Raw genomic sequence first — 25,758 nt, 5'->3', positions numbered from 1 at the left:
CTTTCTGACGTACTACTACCTACCTTCTACTATATAATAAACAACATGTTTTATCTCTCCTAGCTATGTATAAAATAATAAACTAGCATTTCAAATTAGTACAAGAGCTTTAGTTTCTATATAAATAGTCTGTTGAATTTTTTCTTTCATCGTTAATAGTAAATGCGTTCCTAGTTATTAATAATGGGCTATATAGCAAATTAATTATGGCCGTTGCTTCTTATACCCCACCAAATTTCTCCTTCCACCCCATCAAAAAACTTTTCGAAAATTGTTTCCCTAATAAAAGGGGAACAATTCCAGAACTGTTTATCGTGTTCCTGAAAATAAGTTCCGAAAGTGATAAGGTACTGAAATACACATGACAGGATGCAGGAAGCAATAGCCACGAATTGTTAAGGTACCCGACAAGATACCTTGAAGAAAAAAAAAAAGAAAACTTAACATTTTCTGAATTGAAATCTTATATATCCATTGTCAAACAAATACACAAGGGTAAATACTATGTTACATTGAAAACTACAAAGAAAAATGGTCATAAATAGACTATAAATATCAGACTAAAAAAACACAGGTAGCCTCTGTCAACTTCAAGCTTCAATTTTCAGTTCTTCGCTTTACGTCTAAGGATACACCCATAATAGCACAATAAACAAACTTTGAATAACCTGCATTAGATGTAAATGAAAATCATCTGTCTACAGATAAACATGGATGACACTTTCAGACCCATTTAAGGGGAAAATGACAGCCTTCAGGGATCAAAATTAATTCAGATAAATTAGTATCTGTGATTGGTATAACGGATAAACCACACTGTTTCTCAAAGCTCCCGTTAAAAAAGATATACATGTTCATTGTTCAGTGAACTGCCAAAACCATTGAAGATCAACTCCAAAACACCAGACATTGATATCAGATAAACTTAAATAAATTGTATTTGTAACAACTATTATAGTGGAGAAGCCACACTAACTGCGGGTACAACTTAAAAGCAATTTTTACATTGTCGTGTTGCTATCAGGCACTATAAAAAACAAACCATTACACCAAAATGACTTCAGTAATGGCTTTGTTGTATTTTAGATTATTACTTTATCGTATTAGTTTTTAATTAGTGACGTCTAATATGCCAATTAGGCTTTTAAAAGTGAGAAAATGTGACAAGTAAAAAAACATGTTTATGCGTACAATTGATTTCAGTGGAAATACCTCATATACTTGACCCATTTTATAGATCAAGGGTAAAACTGAGAGCATGACATTCGAGGTCCTTTAGATTGAGCTGCAAAAAGGGAAAGAGGAATTACAAGTCTGAAAGAATTACATCAGATGAAACCAGCTTTATATGACAGCAGACATTAATCAAAGAAAACAACCTTCAGCAATAGTAATCCTACAACGAATATTGCTCTTAACTACATTTTCATCAAATATAGATCATTCCAGAATAGCATCAGTGACAGCCATGTAGGAACTAAAATTCTTTTTTAGAGAAGGCAAGAGATTACTAGCTAGGTCAGTAAAGTTCTTGGCGTCAATAACACGAGCAGCTAAAAATTTTGCAGCAGGGCTTTATTATTTTATTCATTAAATTTCAAAATTATAGATTTACAAGCATCGTCTTCAACCTAACTGGAAACCATGTCAACCATCGTACAGCTGAGGCTAGGAAACCTTGGAGGAATAATTGCCGCTGTCCATGATACTAGAAAAAGACAATCTACATGACAAAACCTATTTGTCTCACGTGACTAATACGTAACCAAAATAATTGGAAACACCCTGTTATCTCTGGCACAGGCCAACGCCAAAACCTTTCACGAACCTTTCACGTATAGAAAGTTGTCAAAAGAGTAACAATATAATTTTCAGAGGTTAGTTCTTTTTAATTGAACTATTAAAATTTGAGATAACATTGAAATTCTAGCTAAGAACCATATTTTTAGCTTTTAATCATTTATAGAAACCCATTCTAAAGTTTAAATAGACAGCAATGAAATGCCTAAAGTGAGTCTCGTTAGTACGTTCACAGGGACAACAATCCATTGCCTCAAAAGAACAAATCAGAGACATGTTACTGATATGCTAATGGAATAATATATTTATACAAGTATAAAGAGGCCATATCTAAGTTAAAATGAAGTGTGCACGATTTGGAGCTCACCATAACAGCAACTCCAGTTTCACTGAATTTAGGAACGCATATGAGTCTCACCAACTGCCCTTCTGATCCTGCAAGCAACATGCAAAATTAATTGAAGTTTTAGAGAAGGGATATTATGGTAAACGCAAACAGAAACAAAGTAACTTTTATTTATGACACTACAATACAGATTTTAGAATAAAAATACCCTTTATGATACGAGTTTCAAATTTATCTTGATTTCCAACAAAGTAAACGTGAGGACAACTCTCAATGAAGAAAGGATCCCTCTCAGTAAAAGGAAAGCACCCTGGAAGACAATAGTTAGTATCAGAAGTGAGAATAAATCATTTTTATATTTTGTAAGAGCAATATATTTCTACAGAAATAGCAGGTAATATAACAAATGTTCAACCCTCCAGAAAAAATTGGCTGAGCTAAGCAGAAGAAAAAAGGATTACTGATAATAAAGGAAGTGTAAAAGCATTGAGGAATGTATAATGAGCATACCAAGAGTATTGGGTGCTGTGGGTGCTAAATGCCTCCATCTTAATGTCCTTTCCATGAATTCAAGTTTATCTTTTGCATCTGAATATTTGTCAAGATCATCTACATTTTGACCGGATGTCCCAAGAAACCTGCAAGCAGTGTGGGATGATGTTCAACGTTTAATGCATTTAGCAACAAAGACAATAATTGAGAATAGACTATTTACCTGACATTATCAAGCTCAAAACAATGAGGATTTGTACAGGATCTGAAAGTATTATATGTCGATGACCCAGGGAAAAGGCATCCATGCAATGACTGAAAGTGATAATTTTAGTAACAAAGGAAAACAGCACATGTTAATATGACATATATAACCCTTGAAAGAAAAACATAAGAACCTGTTGTGGCAATGAGAAATTTGCAGGATCACTGGGTCCTGGCATAATATCCAAAGGCAAACCAGCCGCTATCTGAAAAGCAAGTAAAAGTTAAGCATATTATTAAGAAAAAAAAAGGAGTACAATTTTAGAATGACTGTGATGAAACGAACCTGACTCAACAGAATGTCTAGCTCCCTTATTGGCTCAGACATTCTTGCAAAATCCTCTGAAGCCAAATTCTTCAAATATTGATCAAAGGACAGTAAATAACATCAGGAATTACAGATTAAATACCATAAAATTGGTTGTATTATTTACTGAAATCAGCAGTCGCAAGCAATGGGTGCTGTATGTCAATCAAGACTTTATATAATAAACCAAGTGTGTAAATCTTAAATGCAACTCTAAGATGTTAACAAGTAATGGGATCACTTAGTTCTTCTCATCTAATTATCCATTAACACAAATCAGATGATTCTGCAATATTCCTCAAAAATAGTGAATTACTATGGCAACTAAATCAAATAATAGAGAGCAAGTGCAATCAAGGAATTCAGATACCAGAGAAAATTAATTGGTGATGATACAGTACAAATTACAAGAGAAGAGTATGAGATCATATGTTAGGGTGTTTACTTTATTAGAATAAAAAAAGTAAAACTATTGATTTATATTCATTGCATTGTTTAAACTTGTTAAGCAAAGAGATATTAGTATAGGAAACTCAATAGTAGAAAACAAATGCAATATCATTAAAGAAACTTGTCATTGAAATTGTTAAGATATCAGTGCTTGATATTGCTGTTATATTACTTTTGTACTACAACACATTGTCACATACTTATAATATTCTTTCCCTGTAATAAATCAGATCTCTCCTTACACAGTAAAAAGCTAACGTAAACAGTAAATGACATGCAAAACTAACGGTTTCTCTCGAATTTTAGTTTTCTTATCTCTCTCCCTATACAGAAATATAAATACCTGTCCGTTAAGAATTCTGTGAGGTATCTCAACTAAATTTCCAGCAAAGACAACTTGAACAATTTTTGATGCAAAACGTTGTGCCTGTGTAGTTTGTCACTTTTCATTAGTGAAAACTTAATGCTGAATAATTATCAGCTTGAGAAGTTGGGAGAAAAACATGACAAACCTTCTCATCCCCTAAATGCCCCGTAATATGATCAATGAGAAGCTGAAACTGAAGAGGATTAGAGGTGCTGCTACCAACACTTAAACCTGACACAAGAACAACGTATTTGTCTTCCCCTGTAGAATCCAAATAAAAGAAAATTCAAGATAATATTTTTACTAAAATTAGAAATTTTAATGACAAATATTGAAGTGAGGAGGATCAAAGATGTAAAGTTAAAAGGTTGCTGATCATTACCTGTGCATAATACAAGCAGGAGGAAATGAAGCATAGAACAAGCAGCATATTTAAATTGGATAACTTTTCGGAGTTTGACCATATAAAAAGACAAGAAACTAGTTTCTTTAACTCCAGCAAATACAATTGCAATCAAATAGAAAGAGACTAGGATAAGAAAAGGGAAACAGAAGACAATTTATGATCGCTGACTATGAATAATAAAATTTTCAAACAGCACAAATCCTTCTGGCCAAATACTAAACAGATAACAGAAACATCAATGCAGGAAAGTGGGATGCCAATTCACCAAATATCCTTCCGTCCTCAAATGGGAAATCCTAATCTATCTTGTGTAGCTAAGGTCTGGGCAAAAGATCCCATACATATGTCATGGGTGTGCTTTATCGGGTTATAAAATGCAAAGGATATACAAGGGGTACCTGATTTAAGGGGGAATTCTATCTGTGGGGGTAAGCCAGCATCTAGTACATCCTGAACCAAAAAGTCACCTGCCCCACTTTCCTTTCCAAGTACAGCGACCACAATTCCTGTTGCAGACAAAGTAAGTATAAAATTGTCATGTTCCAAATGACAGCCATTTGTACGGCAGGCATGTTGCGTAGCTACATGTGTTATTTCTAGATACCTCAGATATATTAAACAAATCTGAAAACAAAGCAATCCAAACGGAAAGAAATTAGAATTAACATACACCTGATTCTAATTGCCTTCTTATAACAATCTATTTTACTAAATAAAGATAAGTTGTTCATCATATAGACCTGTTACATATTCAGGCGGAATGATATTTCCGTTGAGCTTAACCCGCCCACTTTCATCTTCCAAAACTAGGTAATCATCCGAGTGCATGAAGTTATGTGGCTTGACAAGTGGAACCACTGATTTCTGCATATTATCAGCAGAAAAATAGTGAAATATAGCACCTCTGCACATTGTTATCAAATTTCATAAAAGAAAGCACAGAATTCATCCTTATATAACAAATTCAAGTCCTTACTCTCGATAGCAGGATGACTGACATAGATGCTCTCCATAGTCCCATAACACAACACAACACAACTCAAAAAGCTTCCATATTTAACCAAGCAAACATTTTTTCTCCACTTTAATTAGTCATTCAACAAAAAGACACTATGGTTTCTCAGCATCTCCTTTAAAAAATACCCGAATCCTACAGTTTACATTACGCATAAACGATATATTTACAAATAATTTACAACACAAGTAAACTAATTTTTGAGATTTTCTGAAAACAGAGTTTCAAATGCCAGCATTTCAACGTTTTCATCATCACATAAACTAATCTTCAGACTTAATATCTATGTTGACGCTGTGAAATAATCAGATACCAACATTGATACGACTTTTAAGACCGGCAGCTAAAAGGTCAACAAATTATCATACATGTCAATCTGAGATTAAATGAACCTGTAAGAAACATTTACACTGTCAATGCACACACTATTCATTCTTAATTAAAATTTAAAAGCACACTTGCAATATCGATGGGGATACCCATGAAGTATAAGCAGAGAGGAACCTGCTTAGAATACTCATCAAGTACGCGAGGTTTGAGCTTCATGTGTTTGTAGAGGGTTCCAACAATGACACACTCCTTGCCCTCTTCCAATTCCAACACCGTGCAGACTGTGCGAAACAGAAACCGTAAAAAATAATTGAAACCTCAAAACAAATGAAACACCACAACACAAAGGAATATGATAGTATTATATAACCCTAAGTGGATGTGATAGTAGAAAAACAAGGAGTAGGTTACCGGGAAAATTAGGTTTCCAGTGAGGAGCGAGTGAATACAAGAGAGTCCGCAACAAATGAAGACGTGCGAAGTAAATATGGCAGTACTGTTGACCGTGATACTTCTCTTTTCCAATTTCGAAGGTTTCGTCCTGCTTCCACACAGAAATCAAATTAACACATTCATCATAAAAAATCACAACACAAGCGAAGCAGAGAGAAAGAACATTGACCAGAGAGACATAGTCACACTGCACGCGCTCTATTCCCATGGCGGGAACACTTCCCTCGCTTCAGTTCTTTCTTTCTTTCTTTCAACCCTGCAGAGAACAACATATAAATACTCAATTTCTTTAATAAAGTGTCCATAAACGGTTTTATTACTAGATCTTTGATTCGATACCCATTTATTTAAATTCATAAATAACAACGTTACTTCGAATTTTAGTAAAAGAAAACATTTTTTCTTTGGATTTTTAGAGCTTGAATATTTTTTTTATCTATTTTTAATTATTTTGTTTCACGTGAGATAATTTTTTTCTAATATTCAATATGATTTTTCTTTTGATAAATTGTCTTCGTTTTTCTTTTACATGATCTAAAAGAGACTATAAATTTGAAACTTTACTTACAAAAAAATATTTCAAAATAGATAAGACAGCTAAAAAGGATCCTAAGAATTAGACAGTCACATCATCTCCCTCCAATGCTTACTCCAAAGGTACCTTATCTACCTCTACTCACATCCAAGTGGATGATCATTGTAAAAGAAAAAATACAAACATACAAGACACAGACAAACAAGCAAGGGTAAGCTAGGTTCCAAAAGCATACAAGTTAGCATATAATAGAATCCATCATCATACAAGTAATCAAATGAACATCCTATCATGTTATGACACAACTAGACTCGTCCGGACTTAGAATGAATATCGATCTAGGACGGGTTGTGCACTTGTGGTGGCCTCTACTGCTTTGCAAAGTCATTGCCAACGTGTTTCACCCTACCACACACAAGTGTTAGTCCATTACCGCGCAATAGGCCTCCAAGAAACGCCTACGCTAGGACCTCCCACTATTCTCACCACATGTGTCGATCCTCTCTAAGTGAGAATAAAAAACTATTAGAGTGTTGGGATAACCCCCCATGAAGAAGCCTCATATATTCATTCTAAACACTATAAGGATCTCACCTAGAGATCTTACTTTGATACAGGTACATCACTTTGATCAAATCATAATCCTTTTTTAATTATTAACATACCATTTTATAGTCATATAAGTGCATCCATACTATATTAACTCATATAAATATCATATATCATTAACCAAGTAAAATCGAAGAAGAAAAGAGTGAACCAGAGCGAAGCAAGTAGCTCAGCGCACAAGGTAAAAAAGGCAAGACAACAAAAATTCTCACAGCGCACCACCCTTGGTGCGCTGAGCGAATTTTCCTAATGGGCATGACAACAAAAATTCGCTCAACGCACCCCTCTGGTGCGCTGAGTGAATTTTCCTGACAGCATTACAGCAAAAATTCGCATAGCGCACCCCTTTGGTGCATTGAGCGAATTTTCCATGTCTCCACTACCCAGAACAACTTCTAACCTAGTTTGCCTGATTTGACTACTTCACTTCCTTCCAATCACCCTTAAAAACAATATAACTCAATTAAACTAGCAATTTTACTTCTCAACATATTTTATAAGGTCACAATTGACTTACCTCAACTGCTTGAATACTCTAGCACAGCCCCTGACCCCTAAATCAAAAAATCACCCCCTCATTTCCTCTCTAAAATGACTTAAACAACCAACACCACCCAATTCTCTATCTAAGAACCCAATTTTCTCACTACCTCAACAACTCAATTTCAATACTCTGCCTCAACCATAACAGTTCCACACAACAATTTCATAGTTTCATACTCTAACAATCAAGAATCACATAACATACATATCCAATTACTAAACATCAGTTCAAACAATAAAATATGTTTATTCCACAATTCACACATACATCACTATGCAATTTAAAATTTAACAGGACCAAATTCAAACATACTCTAATTTAATAAAATAGAAAAGAAACCTCAGCTTCCCTTACTTGGAGGTTGAACAGTACATCTTATAGGAATGCTTCAATAGTGCCTATCTCAGCCAAGACCTAGACAACACCCTACAATCACCACATCGGTGATGAAAATAACTCTCAGAGATCAGGATTCAACAAAAAGTGGAAAAAGGGGAACACTATATACATGCATCCCGTAGATTAGCCTGTTCGAGGTCCTAAAGTAGCGGAGGAGAAGGAAAAAAAAACGACTTACCGGTCAGAATGGAGAACGGGGAAAATGTTCGATTCAAAATAGAGTCCTCTACGTTACGGTTACTAGGATACCACCTAAATAGACATGCAATGGACCAGTGTGAAAAGTAGAGAGAGGGCAAAGGAAGAAGAATGAGAAACTTTTTTAGAGAGAGTGGAGTTTTGAGTTACTAACCAAGTGCTCTGAAATTTCATTTATTTTATTTATTTTTTTAAAAAAATTTGGTTCTTACATGGGTAACAAATATTAGGTATCCATAAATACTCACTAGTATGAGTAATTTTGTCATCCTAATTGATACTTAATTGAACAAAATTAACAAAAAATAATTAAATTAAACAAAATTAATGAAAATTAGGAGTGAATTGAATATAATATACTAATACATGATACTGACATTGATACTAACGGGACAAATGACATTAAAATTACCACATTGAATATAATTTATTGAAATAGAAACCACATTAAATATGAGAAAAAAATCGAGTTTCACCTTAAACAAAATAGACAAAGAGAAACAATTATTTAAACCATTTTTTAAAATGTAACTAATTAATTTTGTACAAATAAAAGCTAAATCTAACGCATGTGTACACAGGTAGTATTATCTACTATGGCATACTAGTCATCTAAACCTAATTAATTATAACGGAACCTTGATATCTTTTATTAATGTTATAGATTTGACTAAATAAAAGCCACAAACAGTTTTAATATTAGTTGTCTGGAGCATTAAGTAAAATGGAAGGCAACATTTGAAACATTTCAATACCAAAGAAAAAGAAAAGACATAAAAACATTCAATCCTATTTCATCTCTCCCTACACTGCCTTACCCACTTCTAATTCTGCTCCTGATTTACCTCTTGTAGCTGAGTCTTCTCTTCCTATTGTTACATCTTAGTCTACCTCCACTAATGCAATGCAAACTCGGTCCAACTCTGGTATTGTCAAACCATTATAGAACCTAACATTGTTAAATAGGCCTTTTCTTCCCCCCTTTGGATGAAACCTATGCAGGATGAATATAATGCTTTATTGGCAAATAGCACATGGTCTCTCAGCCCTCTTCCGTCTGGTTGTTCTGTTGTTAGGTGTAAATGAATTTTTCGCATCAAAGGAGTTTCTCCTCCTTTTCCTGGTGGTCTCAAATTATCTAAACCTGGTTCTGATTATATGGATGATTCATCCCTTTATCGATCCACAGATGGTCCTTTACAGTATATCATTATTATCGGGCCAGAGATTAGGTATAGTATGCATAAAGTTTTCAACCTCTCATTGAACATTGGAAGGCAGTCAAGGGTATTCTATGCTATCTAAAAGATCTACCTCTTATGGTTTGCACATTCAGCCTATTTCAATTGTTCGCAACAGATACACTATCCATGTATATTGACGAGTTCAGTGAATTAAAAACCGAATCATTATTCATGCTTCTCAACATTTAGAAAAACAAGTATAATAATTACTAATGTGACTCGTTTGAGAATATATAATGATTTTAGAACTTTAAAATGGGAACAGAATATGCGAATTGCTTGCAATAAAAGACTAGAACAAGAATAAGCTTTCCTCAACAGCGTAAGAGACATGGTGTACATGCACTGATTCAACTCTTGGTGCAATAATTAAACTGTTCTGAGATGGAATATCTTATTCTGCAAATAAAAACCACTACACTACTTTTTAGACACTACCACCACCAACATTAGGGTTTAACAAAATTATTCCCAATAAGCAGGTTTGCATACTTAACCGACACAAAGTAAACTTGAAACACCGCAGCACGAATCTCACAACTTATTGTTGTACCAAAATACACCTTTGTTCTCAGTATCGTGATCTGGCTCCACGTAAACACACTCTCTTGCCTCTCTCCACATTGCCTTCACAAATGGAGTCTCGTCCAGCCGATAATACTCTCCCAAAATGGGCCTTATTGCTTTTGTGGCCTCCATTGCATGATAATGCGGCATTGTGGAGAACAAGTGATGTGCTACATGAGTGTCTGTAATATTATGGAAGACCTTGTTCAGAATTCCATAATCTCTGTCAACTGTCGCCAAAGCTCCTCTCAACCAGTCCCACTCAGAGGAATTGTAGTGCGGTAATGCAGGGTGAGTATGCTGCAAGAATGTAATCAACACCAGAAATCCATTGACCACTAGCAACGGAACTCCATAAACACACACCACCCAGGCAAGCCCTTTAGCCATGGCAAGATGGTAAAGGCCATAGCATACTGCAAGTACTCCAACATCTGATATATATATTTGAAGTCGTTCACGATCAGAGTAAATAGGACCATAAGGATCATAGTGGCAAGCAAACCTTGGATAAGGCCTGCCTGACACATTAAAAGCCAGGTACATGGGCCAACCAAGAGTGAGGGTGACGACTAGTGTGAGGACTCTGCCTGGTGGATTGTTAAGGTATTTAGAGTACCACTGCATACCGGACTTCTGCTTCGGCACAAATACTTCATCCCGCTCGAGAGAACCGGTGTTGGAGTGATGACGGCGATGGCTGTATTTCCATGAAAAGTATGGGACTAGGAGAGCAGAATGGAGAATAAGGCCAACGATATCATCAAGCAGCTGATAGTCACTGAATGCATGGTGGCCACACTCATGAGCAATGACCCAAACGCCAGTGAGGATACAACCTTGGACAGCCCAGTAGATTGGCCATGCAAGGAAAGGCAGAGGTCGGGGAAGGATGTGAAAGTAATGGGTGGCAACATAATAGAGGCAGAAGGCTATGGTTAGATCATAAATGACATAGGAGAATGAGCGGAGAACAGAGCGCTGAAAACAGTGAGGTGGTATGGCCTTCTTGATCTGGCTGAGGCTAAAAGGAGGTTTTTCAAAAGGCACCCGCTTCAGAGGGTCGGCCTCTGATTTCCTGTTGGAAGGAGGGACAAAGGTTCGGCCACCAGCCCCCATCTTCACACAACCTGCAAAAGACAACATCAGGCCATATTCTTACAACACTTTCCATTTCCATGAACAAGACTCTCAAGCCAAGAATTATCAATAATACCTACCTAGTAGCTTCTAAAAGCATACAGCATTAGAATGGATACAATGTGTGATCTTCAGCGCAAAACATGCATTATTAAAATAGTGCATAGTGAACATTTCATCAAAAGTAGGTAACGATTTCCTCTCATTATCGTTTTCTAGTTCATTACGTTTCACTCACATTTGATAAGGGGGAGATAATCCTACTTGTTGTAATAATAATAATAATAATAAAAACAATAATACACAGATTAAACGCGAATACAGAAACACGCAATTACCTATACAGGAATAGAGATTGCTAACAGAAAATTTGTTAGATAAAACATGGTAACAGAGTATGTTGAAACCACTAATCACCCTGTTATATTTTTATTTTCTTCTTATAATGGACTTGAGCATGGACCATTCTCTTTGTCCAAACCAAGGTATAGATGTATACCATGGTCACAAAACAAAAATGATTTGGACAGGGTGATGTCTAAGCTATGATTTTATAATTAAAAGAAAAAAGCAATCCCACATGCAAAAATAAACGTAAAAAAGATTCATTCACAATTCAGAAAAAATAAGCATGCAACATCATTCAGATCTATAAAAAAGTGGGAAGACTTAATCAATGAGAAACAATAAGCATAAATAGCTAGATATGACACTACATTAGCTTTCCATAACTTTCACCCTATGTCTCACTAGTGACGATCATCTTGACAAAAGATAGAACTGTGTCAACTACTAAGCAAATGATACAGAAACTCAAACTGATTTGTAAAATGTGTCATGCTTTACTGTTTGTTTTAGAGTGAAAATATTGCAATAGAAATCCAAATACAGTAATTTTCTATAATCATAATCCTTAGCTTCATGTAAAAAAAAAAAAATACATAGTCTAATAATATAAATTAAAAGAATATATAAGGCCATATATTACTTTCTAAACATACTCGCTTAAGAAAAAGATAATGATATTTAGACAACATTTTTTTGACAATATTTAAACATTGATTACGTGTCAATATGTGATTGGTCAAAAATTACTCCACAATAATGTTTATGAATATTATTATTGATTGTGGAGTAATTTTTGACTAATCACATATTGACACGTAATCAATGTTCAAATATTGTGAAAAAATGTTGTCTAAATATCATTAGAAAAGCGAGCCGCGCCATCCTCCAGGGAAGTTCGACGTAAGGTACGTAGGACAAATTGCAACCAATAAATAAAACAGGTGTTTAGATCTCAACCAGAGAAACTTATGACGACATTTTGACTGTAGGAGTTTTGATTACAAGTTGTGTACATTGCATCGAAAGAATTTATCATAAATAAATACAACTCAACCGGCTTCAAGATGTCCCATCTATAAACAAAATTATTCAAGGCTAAAACAAATACAAGTTGCAAAGTCGTCAATCAATCTAACTGATGTAAACATTTTGTTTGTATTATCTACAACAAACGATGAATCAGAGGCGGACCCACCATAAACATGGCAATAAATATATAATGATAAACGAGGTAGCGAATTAAGTACCTTGGACAAATCAGATTTTTTTATTTCAGTCGCTTTCACATATAGACATTAATGAACATTGAATTGAATGCAACATAAACAATTTGAAATAAAAATTACTAACACGACATGTTTAAAAATTTCATAACAAAAATTATTGTAAATCTAAATGAAAATATTTTTACTAAATTCTCGTTAAATTAAATATAATATAAATTGTTCGTTAAAATGTTTAAAAATTAACTAACAATTTAAGCTAAATATAGAAATTGAAGTTTACAATTATTTAATATTAATTAAAATCATAATAAACAATAAAATAGTAATACGTACATAATTCTTTAATATACTTTTTTTATTAATTTCAAAATATCTGAAAATTAGAACTTAATAAAAACATATGAGAGTCTTGAAAAACATAGTCTTATAAGTATTCTTTAATATATTTTTTTATTAATTTCAAAATAATCATATATATTACATATGAATAAATGAGCGTCTTGAAAAACATAGATACACCGCTCTTCATTGCCGTTAAATTTACTTACGAAAGAGAAAATATGTAGCTACCTGATATCATATAAAAATATGATTTGTCCCCCATGTCCTTTTTAATGTGAAATTTGATTTAAGAATTTTTCTATAAACCAAAGTATACAATAAATTACTTCAGTTTTATTAAGATACTTACAAGACTTTAATTTAAACTTTTTATTTCTTCATCAAAGTAAATAAATATAATTGATAAAAAATGAACCTATAAAATATAAATAAGTAATCAATATGATTCAACATCAAGTAGCAGCTAATAAAAAATATTAAGACTTGTTTAGCTATACTTTTATTGTTTTTGTTCAAATAAATGGGAAAGAAAGAAGCATAATGAATAAGACCAACTAAGACGTAGTCTATTTTAATTTTCATAAAAAATCATATTTATAGAAACAGGATTCCCTATTATTATGAATAATCAATAGATTTGAGAATTCCGATTTTATAATGATAATTTTTTCCCATTTAAGTTAAGAAAAAGTTGCACTCTTATTCTCTCTCCTCCTTTGTAAAGATCGCATGAATAATTATACTCAAACAACAAGCATATAGACAATCAAATCCAAAAAAAACTCGAAAAGAAATTACTAGTACATATTACCCAGAACAAATGGTTAACAAATTTAAATGGAGATAAATATAGAAAAATTACACATTTTAATAAAAAATATTATGTCAGAAAAAGTCATTCCTATATTACAGAATACTAAATAATGATCCTACATAAATAAATACGCCTAATAAGAACGGAACGCAAAAAAACAAATCCAAAGTAATAATTAAAGATTGCTCAGACATAAAAAAAATTAGATGTAATAGTGCGTGATTAATAATTACATAACATTATTTATTCATATATAAAGTTTATTTTGTAAAATTTAATGTATACTAATAAAAATCCTATTAGACATATGTGAAATAAAATTTAGTAAATTTTACATTCCTTTAATAATAACAATGATAATAATCTATGTAAAATAAAATTATCTGAAATACATAGAAAAAAAAAACATCAAAACTAAATAGAATGGTTAAACCAAATTTTAAAATTGATGATAACTAAAATTTTATTCTTCCCTTTACAATACTAAAACCAAACCCAAGACAAAGAGATATCAATTAAATTAAATAAATAGTAAACTCTACATCAATAACATGTTTTAAATTAAATAAATAGCAACATATACCACTAAATAGACATTGTTCAAACATTCATAATTATTAACTATTTGAAAGTAATAAGTATAGCTTTTTAAAAGCATGGCATATATATATATATATATATATATATATATATATATATATTTTAAAAAGGAAAGAAAAGTGCAATTTAAGAATAGAACAGAAAGAAGAAATTTCCTTCCTTCAATCAATAGCAAAATTTATCCTGCAGAGATTTTTTAACCCAAGTTGGACAAGTGAATCCGAATATTCTAACTCACCAACCATCCAATTGGTCAACCAAACTATTCATTAAGTACAACAGTAAATAAGGCGCAATCACCAAAGAAAAAAAAAAAAGGGAACAATCAGTGAAATCCTAACGGGTGTGTATCAGTTTGACAGCAAACACACATATTAACACGCAAGCGAATAAACGAGATCTGAAAGAGAACAGAGGTGGCAGGTTACCTCTAGGAAAATTTGTTCAGATTCACGACAACCAGGTTTATTCTAGAAGAAAAGAACACAATGCTGCCGTTTTCCGGTGTATTAATACAAACCAGAAATACGACAAGCGGCGGAAGGTAAACGAGGCTTCTCCTTAGATCCGATAAAGATGCATCATAGAACAGAGGTATGGAGAGGGGTTTATATATGAATATGTAGAAGAGAAAACTAGAGTGTGAAAATCAAGCAGGACATGTAAGAATTGGCCACAATCAAATCACTTGGTACGAAAATCACGTAAAATAAAATAAGCGTGGAATTTAAAATGAATCGAAGCGCGGAGAGCGGAAACAGTTAGATCGAGGGAGAATAGGGAAAGGAGGGTAAGAATAGGAGAGAGAAACATACATAGATAGATAGATAACATTGGGAGAAAATACGAGAAGAAAGAGATAACGAGAGAGAGAAAGTTACCTGAAAGTGTGAGGAAGAAAGTTTGTTGGTGCGGTGAAGAATGTGTGAAGAGGAGGGAGTGAGAAAGGGGGCAAGGGTTAGAAGAATGCGGAGGGCGGTATTTAAGGAATGTTTGGGAGTGAGTTACAGTGTTAGTGAGAGGGCTCCGTCCAATGAAGGTAGGGCCCACTGGATAATTTTACACGTTTTTTCTGTCAATGCCAATGTTTCCTTATGGCTCACCTTGCCTCTTTCCTCCTTCATCTCAAAGGCCCACTGTCTATTGCATCCATCTTTAATATTCTTGTAAGAAAACAGTACAGTTTTAGATGGGTTAGGGTGAAATTTTTGCATCATTCCCATGCTCTCTATTTTCTGATGGGAAATATCATCCTCTTCTTTTAATGGCATACCCGCCACCAGTATAAATGCTTTAAAAAAATGTTATATATATATATATATATATATATATATATATATATTATAAATTTTAGACGTGAATACTATTTTTTTTTCAAACGTGATTTTTTTAAAAAAATTAAAAATTTACATTGAAATGTCGGATTTCCCAATGTTTTTAAACGGGTCATGACCGTGCATGCTTTTAAACTCTAATGGCCGTGCAATTAAAAGGGGGTGAGAGGATAAGGTTTTACAAAATGTATGGCACCAATGCAAATATGAAATTTTTGTGATATCATCTACAGTGAGATGTGGGTGGGGTTTCAAGAGCTGTTATAGAAAGGTGTAAAAAATATTATTTTTTTTTAAAATTGGTTTGAAATTTATGTTAAGTAATAATGTGCATGTAAGAAAATTAACATCATTTTATAAATTAAACACAATTAAGAAAATTAATTGATATTATCTATCAATTTCATGTATAGTTATTTTATAAAAATTTAAAATGGGGCTCATATACATATATAAGAAATTATTAAGATAACTATAACACATTCACATAGAATAAAACCTTATTAAATTAGTTTTTTAGATATATAAGAAAATGTCTTCCATGTTTCTTTCTCACCGTTACTTTTAAATTTGTTATATATAATAATTATAAATAAATAACGTTGACCAAAATAATAACATTTATATGTTAAAGACTGATTTTATAAGTTTTTACTTGTAAAAATAAAATTGAAAATTTTCTACAGAAGAATAACTAAATTTATGTTTGATTTCAGATTTTTTTCTACTTTAAATAAGATAATAAATAAATAAATAAATAATGAATTTAATAGATTGTGAACAAAAAGAATATGTTGATAGCATGTATCTTTGTCATTAATGAAGTCCTTTTGATGAATGGACGGTGACACTTATAATAAATGGTTAATATAATATTAAAATATTAAACCCGTTTTAATAAAATATATAAAATAACTTTACCAACTTTTAATATAATTCAAGTGACTTCTCAAAATGCAATAAATATCTTCATTATTAAATACTTACATTCAATAAAGTTAATCTTTTTTTTAACCAATCTATTCATTCACATGCTCTCTACCACATATTGTACCTTTTCCAGCCCAAAATATCTGAGACTCTCACGTGACTACCCTTGTTTTATGGACATCCACATCCCAGCCTATTCAAAAATGGCCAAACGGTTCTGAATAGTTTATAGTCTGTCACATAATATATATGTACCTTTATTACAAATAAACCTCAATACATAATTATCAGCCACATGAATTAGAACCCTATGATACAGTCTCTGTGTTTCTCTTAAACCACTCCTTTCGATACAGCTTCTGGACAATTTTCAATCATGATTTTTTGGAGACAAATATAAGAAAAATACCAACAGAAAATTAAAAATCTGCAGAATAACATGTTTTTGAAATATACCTAAAACTGTAATTTGTAAATGAAGAGCATTGCAATAAAAAAAAATAAAAATACAGCTAATGTTTAATCTGCTTAACAACGTAAACTTGTGGACAGACATCAATGTTCCCTTAGAAGAGTAAAGAAAAGCTAATGTGTGTTTATTTGGGAGAAAAGTGACTGAAGTTAAAAGAATATGAGACTAAATTAATTATTTTTTTAAGAGATTTAGGAGTGATTTAAAATTAAAGTGAAAATAAAGTTTCTGAAAATTATTGTTGAATATAAAAATAAATAAAAAATATTTAATTAATAAAAATTAAAAATTAAAAATATTTTTAATAATAAAAGTAATATAAAATCATAATTATTACTATTATATATAATAAAAATAATTAAAATTAACTTTTTAACATGAAAAAATTGTATTATTATTATTATTATTATTATTATTATTATTATTATTATTATTATTATTTTGGAAAACACAAAAGAACTAATACTCTTACTTTTCACGATGAAAATGATTTAATCAGTTGTACATTGAAAATGATTTCATTGAGATAATATTGTAAAATATATTTCTCTTCATTCAAATCTCCTCCCATAGAAAATGAGATATTAAATTCATCTAACAAATCAGTGCATTAATTAAATATCAAATCTTCTTAAACCAAAAACAATATTTCTTTGCAAATCCAGCTTATATAATATTCTGGAATAATAAATCATTTCAAACCAAGAGAGCCTAAATTTCGTTCTAAGAAATCTTCTTTAATTTAAACCTTTTGAATTCACATTTTCTATCAAAATATATAAGATCATGCAATTAATTTGATGATAAAATAGCTTAACATAGAAAAAATATGATTGTTGGTTGAAATTTTTAGCTTGATAATTTAGTTATTTATTTTATAAAAAACTAATACAGAAAGAACTATATTTATATAATATAATTAAGTAAGATAAAAAAGCTTAATAGATTAAAATGTTGTTAATATAAATAAAGAAAATAAATTTTGAAATTTCTTTTCAAAACCAAATTTTTGAAGAAAACATCTCTATGATTAACTTTTGTTTTAGGAGTGTCCAGTAGATCCAATCTATGACATTGATTGATGAACCCAAATACTGACCTAGGAGCCCAGCTATTACAATTGTTAGATGGGATGGGATACAAAATGTAATTAGATGGGATGGGATACAAAAATAAAATCGAAAGGAAGAACAAAAAAAAAAGATAAAAAATAGACAAAAGCAAAGTATTAATTTTTTCAATAATGTTTTTGGATTTTTAATTCTATCTTATGATTTTTAATTATTTGATCATTTATTAAAATTAAATTTAAAAAAATATATTTCACTTTTATTTCTTAAAATAATATTATTTAAAGAATGATATAATATTATTAATAATATTTTAAATATAAATTGTCAATATCAAATTACATTTACTTTTTATATTAAATTATAATATAAATATTATTTGATCTTATGCAGGGTGAAAACAGCTGAATAATTCTATAAATATTATATTCAATATAATATTATATATTTTAATTTTTAAAAAATCTAATAGACATACACAAAAGTAATTGTTAAATTTTTTTTTTTACTAAGAATATTGTTTTACAGTATTTAATAATTATTCAGACTAATTATCTCTATTTAGAACGTGTAACATTAATAGAGTGTGTTTATCCTGAGAGTTTGAAGTGTGTTAATAAAGTGTGTTTACCTTTAAAAATTTTGTCAAACAAAATTAGGTGAAATTCACATCCTAACATAGTGTTATTCATTGCCTAAATAATAATGGTACACATTTAAATGTATTCATTGCCTAAAATGTGGTATTTTTTATAATTAAAATGTGCATGTTAATTGTGTAACTAAATAAAAAATAGACTATCTGAATCGCTATTACCTGAATAAATCCGAATTTAAGTAAGAATTTTCTTTTAAGTCGTATACTACTATAAAACACGTTTATCACTTGCATGTTTTCTGTGGAAATTTTCAGCAGAAAATATCTACACTTTTCATGTGAAATATTTTCTAACCTACACGCACGTTTTTGTGAATTATTTTCCACAGAAAATAAATATATGTGAGTTTTCTTGTAAAAGAATTCTTCTACGGAAAATTATTGTAAATTTTCATAAAATTACCCATACTCGGCAAATTTATTTTTCTTTGCAAATAAAAAATCTTAATTAAAATATTGTTTTAATATGTTACATCTAAAACAAACTAACGTATTAAACTCTAATATATTTTAAATTTGATACAAATAAAAATATTATAATTTTATTGTACTTTTGTGATTATGACTAATCAGTACTAATTTTGGATGCTGTTAATATTAATTAAAAGCAATAAATAAAAATAATACTAAACACTTTTTATAGGTAACATTTTTTATATATAAAATAGTCAGTTTTTTAGCATGTAATATTTATTTATATAAATAGTTATATCATTGTGGTTAAAACAAGATATATTTTCATGAAAAGAAAGTCAAGTTTATTTAGAAAATAAAGTATTAGAGTATATAGGTGTATTAAAATAATGAGACAAACATTTTTATTTTAAAATACTTATAATATAAATAGAAATTTTTAAAGCTCGGTTCATTATCTAAATATACTCCATCTTTCTAAAACACAGTTTTCTTTCCTTTCTCTCACATTTCTCTAGATTTTCTTACGCTTGGGTTGTTTGTTCATCGATTAGGAGGTGTCCAAGGTTATCAAACTCGCGAGTTAACTCGTTAACTCAGACGAGTTTGCGTTTTCAGTTCTGGCTTCCGAGTTAACTCAGAAGCAAACTCGGTTTTTAAGTGAACTCGGTAAAATCGGTTCTAAACTCGGTGAAAACGATTAAAATCGCGATTTTGCAACGATTTTACGGGTTTGAAATAGGAAGAAACGAAGAAAGAAGAAGTCGTTTTGGGTTTAGGCACCGTTACGTTTCGCTGCCGTTCGTGGTCGCACCTCGTTAGCTGTTCGTCGTTCACCTGGTTCGTGCTCGCCGTTCGCCGTTCACCTGGGTTGCGCTCGCCATCATGGTCGCACTTCGTTCGCTTGGTTCATGCTTGTCGTCGTGGTCGTGCTTTGGTTCATGCTCGATGTGCTCACCGCTGCCGCTCCTAATCTCGCCGCTCTGTGTGGAGTGAAACTTTTCTCTTTTAACTGTTACACGTTAGGGTTTTAATCCCTTTTACTGTGCGTTTCAATCTTTAGTGTTTATGTTTTTTATTTTAACTCTATCACTTATTATTCTGATTATACTAAAATTTTTGGGCCAATAAGTTCAACAACTTGTCTTGTTAACTAAACTGTGAACTATATTAAATTAAAATTAACAAAAGAATAATAATATTAAAGAAAAATATTTAAATACATATAATATGATAAACTAATAATTATTAAAAAATAAAAACATTATTTATAAATTATTAATATTAAATTATTCTATTATTTATAAATATTTTAAAATATTTTTATAAGAAAGTAAACTCTTACGAGTTTACGATTCGTGTTTACGATCCGAGTTTACGTAGCTCCCACGAGTTTACGTAAACTCTTGAGTTTGACAACCTTGGAGGTGTCGACAACTGAACAATCAATTTCTTTATTCTAGTTGGTAAGTTGTTTCCCTTTTTTTACCGTAAGTTCTTGAGTCTTGATCATGCAATTTCTTCTGTTGCACGTGTCTAGTGGTTTCTCTCTTCAATTCCTAACTCAATTTAAGTGTTAAGGTTGTTCTTCCATCATTAATTGATGATTTGTAGGCTTTCTTAGAAATTTCTTGCAATACAAGCAACTATCGGGGTAATTCTTGAGTGGTGCAGCTGAGTAGAGGTAAGGGAAGCCAGAAATCCTTTAATTGGTTTTTCAATAGCTGGTAAATGTTTAGAGAAAATGATTGTTGAATTGTTTAAGTTGAAATCATGCTTTGTATTATGTGAATATGACAAAATGTGATGAATTTTGACTGTGGATGCATGAATTGATATATTGGATTGCTTGCATGATGATTTGATCTCTTTTAATAATATGAAGGGGTTAAAAATCTGTGATGAGGTATGGTTGGTCATGAATTGTGATAGTTTGCTTTGTAGTAAGTCATTTTGAGGAAGTGAGGTAGTGAAAATGAGAAGTAGAGATTATACGTTCAATTGGTCTGTGGGCGCAGTCTTGGTAAGTCAAATGTGACTTGTTTGAGTCCCTAAATTGGTCAAAAAGTGTTCAAAGTGGTAAATTAGATTTTGGGTCCATAAGTTGTGATTATAGAGGTTTTGAATTAGGATTTTAGTCCTAAACACTTTAGATTGATAGTAGGAAGGTTTAGAATTACTTAGTCAAGTCTAACTAGGTGTATAACACAATCTAGGAGTGTTAGAAGTTGGGAAAAATAGTTAGAATTGGTAAATGGGGTCTAAGTTGCATAATTCTACATAATTTTGTTTTGCAAAATTTTGTTTTGTAGATTATGGAGACTTTTATCCTGAAACTCCAATGGACTTTCATTCTCATATAGAGAGGATTGATCAATGTCATGAGGAGTAGCAGGAGGTCTCAAGGCGTTGTACAGACTAACCTTGTGATTGTGGTAGGGTGAAACCCATTGGCAATGACTTTGCAAAGTAGTAGAGACCACCACAAAGTGCACAATCCGTCATATCTTGGTAATCATTCTAAGTCCAGACAAGTCAAGTCTAGGTCATAACATGTTAGGATGTTTGAATTAGTTTACTTCACTTGAATTAATCATGTGTATGTTATATGCTATTAAATCGTATGTTTTCTTGTATATCTATAGCTTACCCTTTCTGCTTGTGTATTATTTTGTATGTGTGGTATTTTTCCTTTGCAATGATCATCCTGTGAGTGTGAGCAGAGGGAAATGAGCCTTCCCTAGAGCAGACTTTAGAGGGTGGAGATGTTGCTGAGTAATTAGAGTTAGAGTAGTATTGTACATAGTTTTGGTTAGTTACTTGTATATAAAGTTTTAAATTTTTATGGTTATTTTGGATAACTGTATGATATAATACTTTATACTCTAGTCGGATAACCGTTCTATCTTATTATTTTATGACTACTATTATATGGTTTATGACTATATATTGGGATGTTACAATTTTTATATAAAAAAGAAAAACTTAAATAATGCTATTTTAAGTATAACTAACTTGTTCTTTTTGAAACTTAATTATGTGGAATTATTTAAGCATTGATACTATAGTTGGTTTATAAGGACATAAAATTGGAGGGCTTGTCTTCTACTCTTTCTATTTTAAAGACTGCCTAGTTAAAAATGCACAATGCTCTATTTTCGTAGTCAACTTCAATCTCCTAATGTGTTCAGTTTAAAGAAATATATTGGGTTCCTTAATCTGGCTGTCAACTTCAATGCTAATTTTATCTAAGATTTCTTTGTTGAGATATCTAGTTCCAACAGGTTATTAACCACTATGAGCTCTAATTTTCTTTTGATTGCATGATTTGTTATCTTTTCTCTTAAAGAATTTCCTGAACAAAATGTTAAGATTCATTGATATTTTTGTTCTTTTTCTTTGGTTTGGTCTCTATGCATGTCCTTATTTTTTTGTTAATTTGAAATGAATAAGCACAGTTTTTCCACAAGGATAAAAGTACTCTTTGTTTGGTAAACATTCTAATTCTACTACTATTCTTTTACATATATAACTACAAGAATGCCATAACTGAAATCTAAATCCATCTAGACTTTGTTCAGGTTTTCAAACTTTTTCTAATAATTAGAGAGAAGTGGGTTCTAGGTGAACAAACTTATATATGTAGGACAACAAGGATAACCTTAGAGCTTGGCTCATTAACTTTTAAGTTAATACATTGATTATCCAAGGTCGTTTAATCCAACACGCAAGAGTTAAGGATCATTTAAATTGGAACATAAATATTCTAATAGTTAGTTTCAAAAATAATCAAGAGTTAAATATAAGGCCACATATACATGAGATTCCTTTTGAGCCATGCAATGTGGATTTAAATAAATTCAATTTGAAGACAGGATATATAAAAATAAAACTGAGATTATCTATAGATAAAATCAAATTTCATTACAGATCATAAAAAAGATACAGCCACGCGTCCTTAAAATTAGAAACCCACCAGTGTTGAAGGTCATAACTAACTGACACGCGGCAATTACGTGTAAGAAGATGAACCAAACTATGCCGAGAAACTTGCCACGCGTACTACTGCATGTGCTGGTGTGGGAAAGATATCGTAGCACCTAAATCTATTTATTCGGTGTGTGATGTTTGAGTCTGATACAGTGAGCTGAAGAAAACCTAATTTGAGAAAGAAAGAAAGAAACTAATAGAACCAATCGTTCAAAATGCAGGGAGGAAAGAAAACAGGAGAATCCATGATGGAAAAGGTTTCAAACATTGGTGCTTGTGCAAAAGCTGGCATGGAGAAGACCAAGGCCACTGTCCAAGAGAAGGTATATCAACCATTTTTTTTTCAATCCATTATTGCATAACACCATTATATTTTAATACTTACTATCATATTTTTCATAAAATATTCATCATTTGTCACCTACTTAATTATAAATGTGCTTGTGCTATAACCAGGTAGAAAGAATGACAGCACGTGATCCGTTGCAAAAGGAATTGGCAACCCAGAAGAAGGAAGCTAAGGTCAACCAGGCTGAGTTGGACAAGCTGGCGGCGCGTGAACATAACGCTGCGGTGAGTGAGCATAACTCGGCGGCGAAACAGGGGACCACCTACTCCACCACCGGGGAGCATGGTCATCCCACGGGATTCCACCAGATGTCGGCGATGCCAGGTCACGGGACTGGGCAGCCCACGGGCCACGTGACTGAAGGAGTGGTGGGCTCGCATCCCATTGGGACGAATCGAGGCCCGGGAGGCACAGCTACGGCCCGTAATACCCGTGCAGGTGGAAACCCGAATGATTATGGGTATGGGACTGGAGGTACTTACAGTTAAATAATGATGATTATACTATCATCAAAAGTTATTGGCAACGGTTTAATATAAACCATGTAGTTGTTTTTCTTCATGCTATTTCTTTTTATACTTTTGTCCCCTTTTTCCTCTGTTTTTGTCATGGAGAGTGAATGGGGTGTTGTTACTAGCTACTGTAAAAGTGCTTTCTTTCACTGTACCGTATCCGTATGTAGTTTCAATAAAAAAAAAAAGTTATTTTTTTTTGAAAAATTTATTTGAAAATGAAAAATAAAAAATCAAATCGTACATTATATACTTAAACTCATCATTTTAAGTTGGGATGAATTCCATTAGATCCAAATAAATAAATCAACTAATAAGAAACCGAATTTCAATGAAATTGATCAAATCTAAATAAATTAACTTTATTAATTTTAATAAGAAAACTAGTTAAAGATATAGTTATTGTGAGTTTTTCGGAATACAAAATCAATAAGATTGTTATTGAGACTTTTTGCGAATACAAAGTCAAGAAGATAAAGTTATTGAGAGTTTTTTTTGATATATTTATGTGTAAGAAGATAAACTTAACACAAGGTTGACAAAAACTAAGCACTTTTAGAATTGGCATGGAGATAACTTTATTCCATTGGAGATGGTGTAAAGATTGTGACTCAACTTACTAAATGAACTTAGTAAATGATTGGATCTAACTTGAATATTTTCGTGTCTTGGAGACTTAACTTAAATTAGAAGTTGAGTTGGATTTGGATATTTTATTTTGCATAATAATTCTGTTACTGCATAAATAATGTTTACTTTTTAGGCACTTTTATTTTTTAGTTGTTATCTATTCTGTTACATAAGTGCTATTTAATAGCCTCTTTAATTTAATAAACGTACTCAATTGGCAAGAATAGCATTATACTTTTTTATTCTTTACAAAATGGTATCAGAACAGAAGCTGCAGCTTACAAAGATGAATAATCATTGGAGTGAATTGATGGATAATTTTTTATGTGCCAAGGGTCTCTGGAATCTGATTAAAAATGGTGTTGAAGAGCCTGTGGAGGGTACTGTTCTGTCTAGTGAAGAATCAGAACAGTTGGAGAAATCCAGAATTGAAGATCACAAAGTCAAACATTACCTCTTCAGGGCCATTGATAGATCAATTTTCGAACAAATTCTGGATAGGAGCACATCTCATATGGTTTGGGATTCTTTGAAAAGAAAATATGGAGGAAATGATCGTGTGAAGAAATCAATGCTCAATGCATTGAGAAGGGAGTTTGAGTT

General features: G+C 31.8%; 3 protein-coding genes across 4 annotated transcripts; 1 reads left to right on the top strand and 2 right to left on the bottom strand.

The window, feature by feature from the left end:
* Positions 1–417: 417 nt before the first annotated feature.
* Positions 418–6,492, bottom strand: LOC106756798 (DNA polymerase delta small subunit). 2 transcript variants are annotated; one of them, XM_014639382.2, is made up of 15 exons: positions 6,400–6,492; positions 6,189–6,318; positions 5,952–6,058; positions 5,173–5,296; positions 4,831–4,938; positions 4,172–4,287; positions 4,003–4,086; positions 3,189–3,257; positions 3,037–3,108; positions 2,862–2,953; positions 2,657–2,784; positions 2,355–2,456; positions 2,168–2,235; positions 1,213–1,285; positions 418–668 (listed from the first exon to the last, which is right to left on the bottom strand). In XM_014639382.2, the coding sequence occupies exons 1-14, from the start codon at positions 6,436–6,438 to the stop codon at positions 1,232–1,234; spliced, it is 1,293 nt and encodes a 430-aa protein (XP_014494868.1). In that variant the 5' UTR covers positions 6,439–6,492; the 3' UTR covers positions 418–668; positions 1,213–1,231. The 2 variants fall into 2 exon arrangements, with proteins under 2 accessions (XP_014494868.1, XP_014494869.1); XM_014639383.2 differs by lacking the exons at positions 5,952–6,058; positions 6,189–6,318; positions 6,400–6,492 and adding an exon at positions 5,409–5,923.
* A 3,525-nt stretch (positions 6,493–10,017) lies between these two features.
* LOC106757695 (omega-6 fatty acid desaturase, endoplasmic reticulum isozyme 2) lies at positions 10,018–15,810 on the bottom strand. The gene is made up of 2 exons (XM_014640447.2): positions 15,678–15,810; positions 10,018–11,456 (listed from the first exon to the last, which is right to left on the bottom strand). Exon 2 carries the CDS (start codon positions 11,443–11,445, stop codon positions 10,294–10,296), a length of 1,152 nt encoding a protein of 383 aa, XP_014495933.1. The 5' UTR covers positions 11,446–11,456; positions 15,678–15,810; the 3' UTR covers positions 10,018–10,293.
* A 7,995-nt stretch (positions 15,811–23,805) lies between these two features.
* On the top strand, positions 23,806–24,718 carry LOC106757370 (18 kDa seed maturation protein). Its single transcript, XM_014640028.2, has 2 exons — positions 23,806–23,987; positions 24,121–24,718. The coding sequence occupies exons 1-2, from the start codon at positions 23,880–23,882 to the stop codon at positions 24,499–24,501; spliced, it is 489 nt and encodes a 162-aa protein (XP_014495514.1). The 5' UTR covers positions 23,806–23,879; the 3' UTR covers positions 24,502–24,718.
* Positions 24,719–25,758: the final 1,040 nt, after the last annotated feature.

This window comes from Vigna radiata, chromosome 3 (assembly GCF_000741045.1).
Source record: "Vigna radiata var. radiata cultivar VC1973A chromosome 3, Vradiata_ver6, whole genome shotgun sequence".
Classification (NCBI taxonomy): domain Eukaryota; kingdom Viridiplantae; phylum Streptophyta; class Magnoliopsida; order Fabales; family Fabaceae; genus Vigna; species Vigna radiata.
This window is presented reverse-complemented; position numbering and strand designations above follow the sequence as displayed.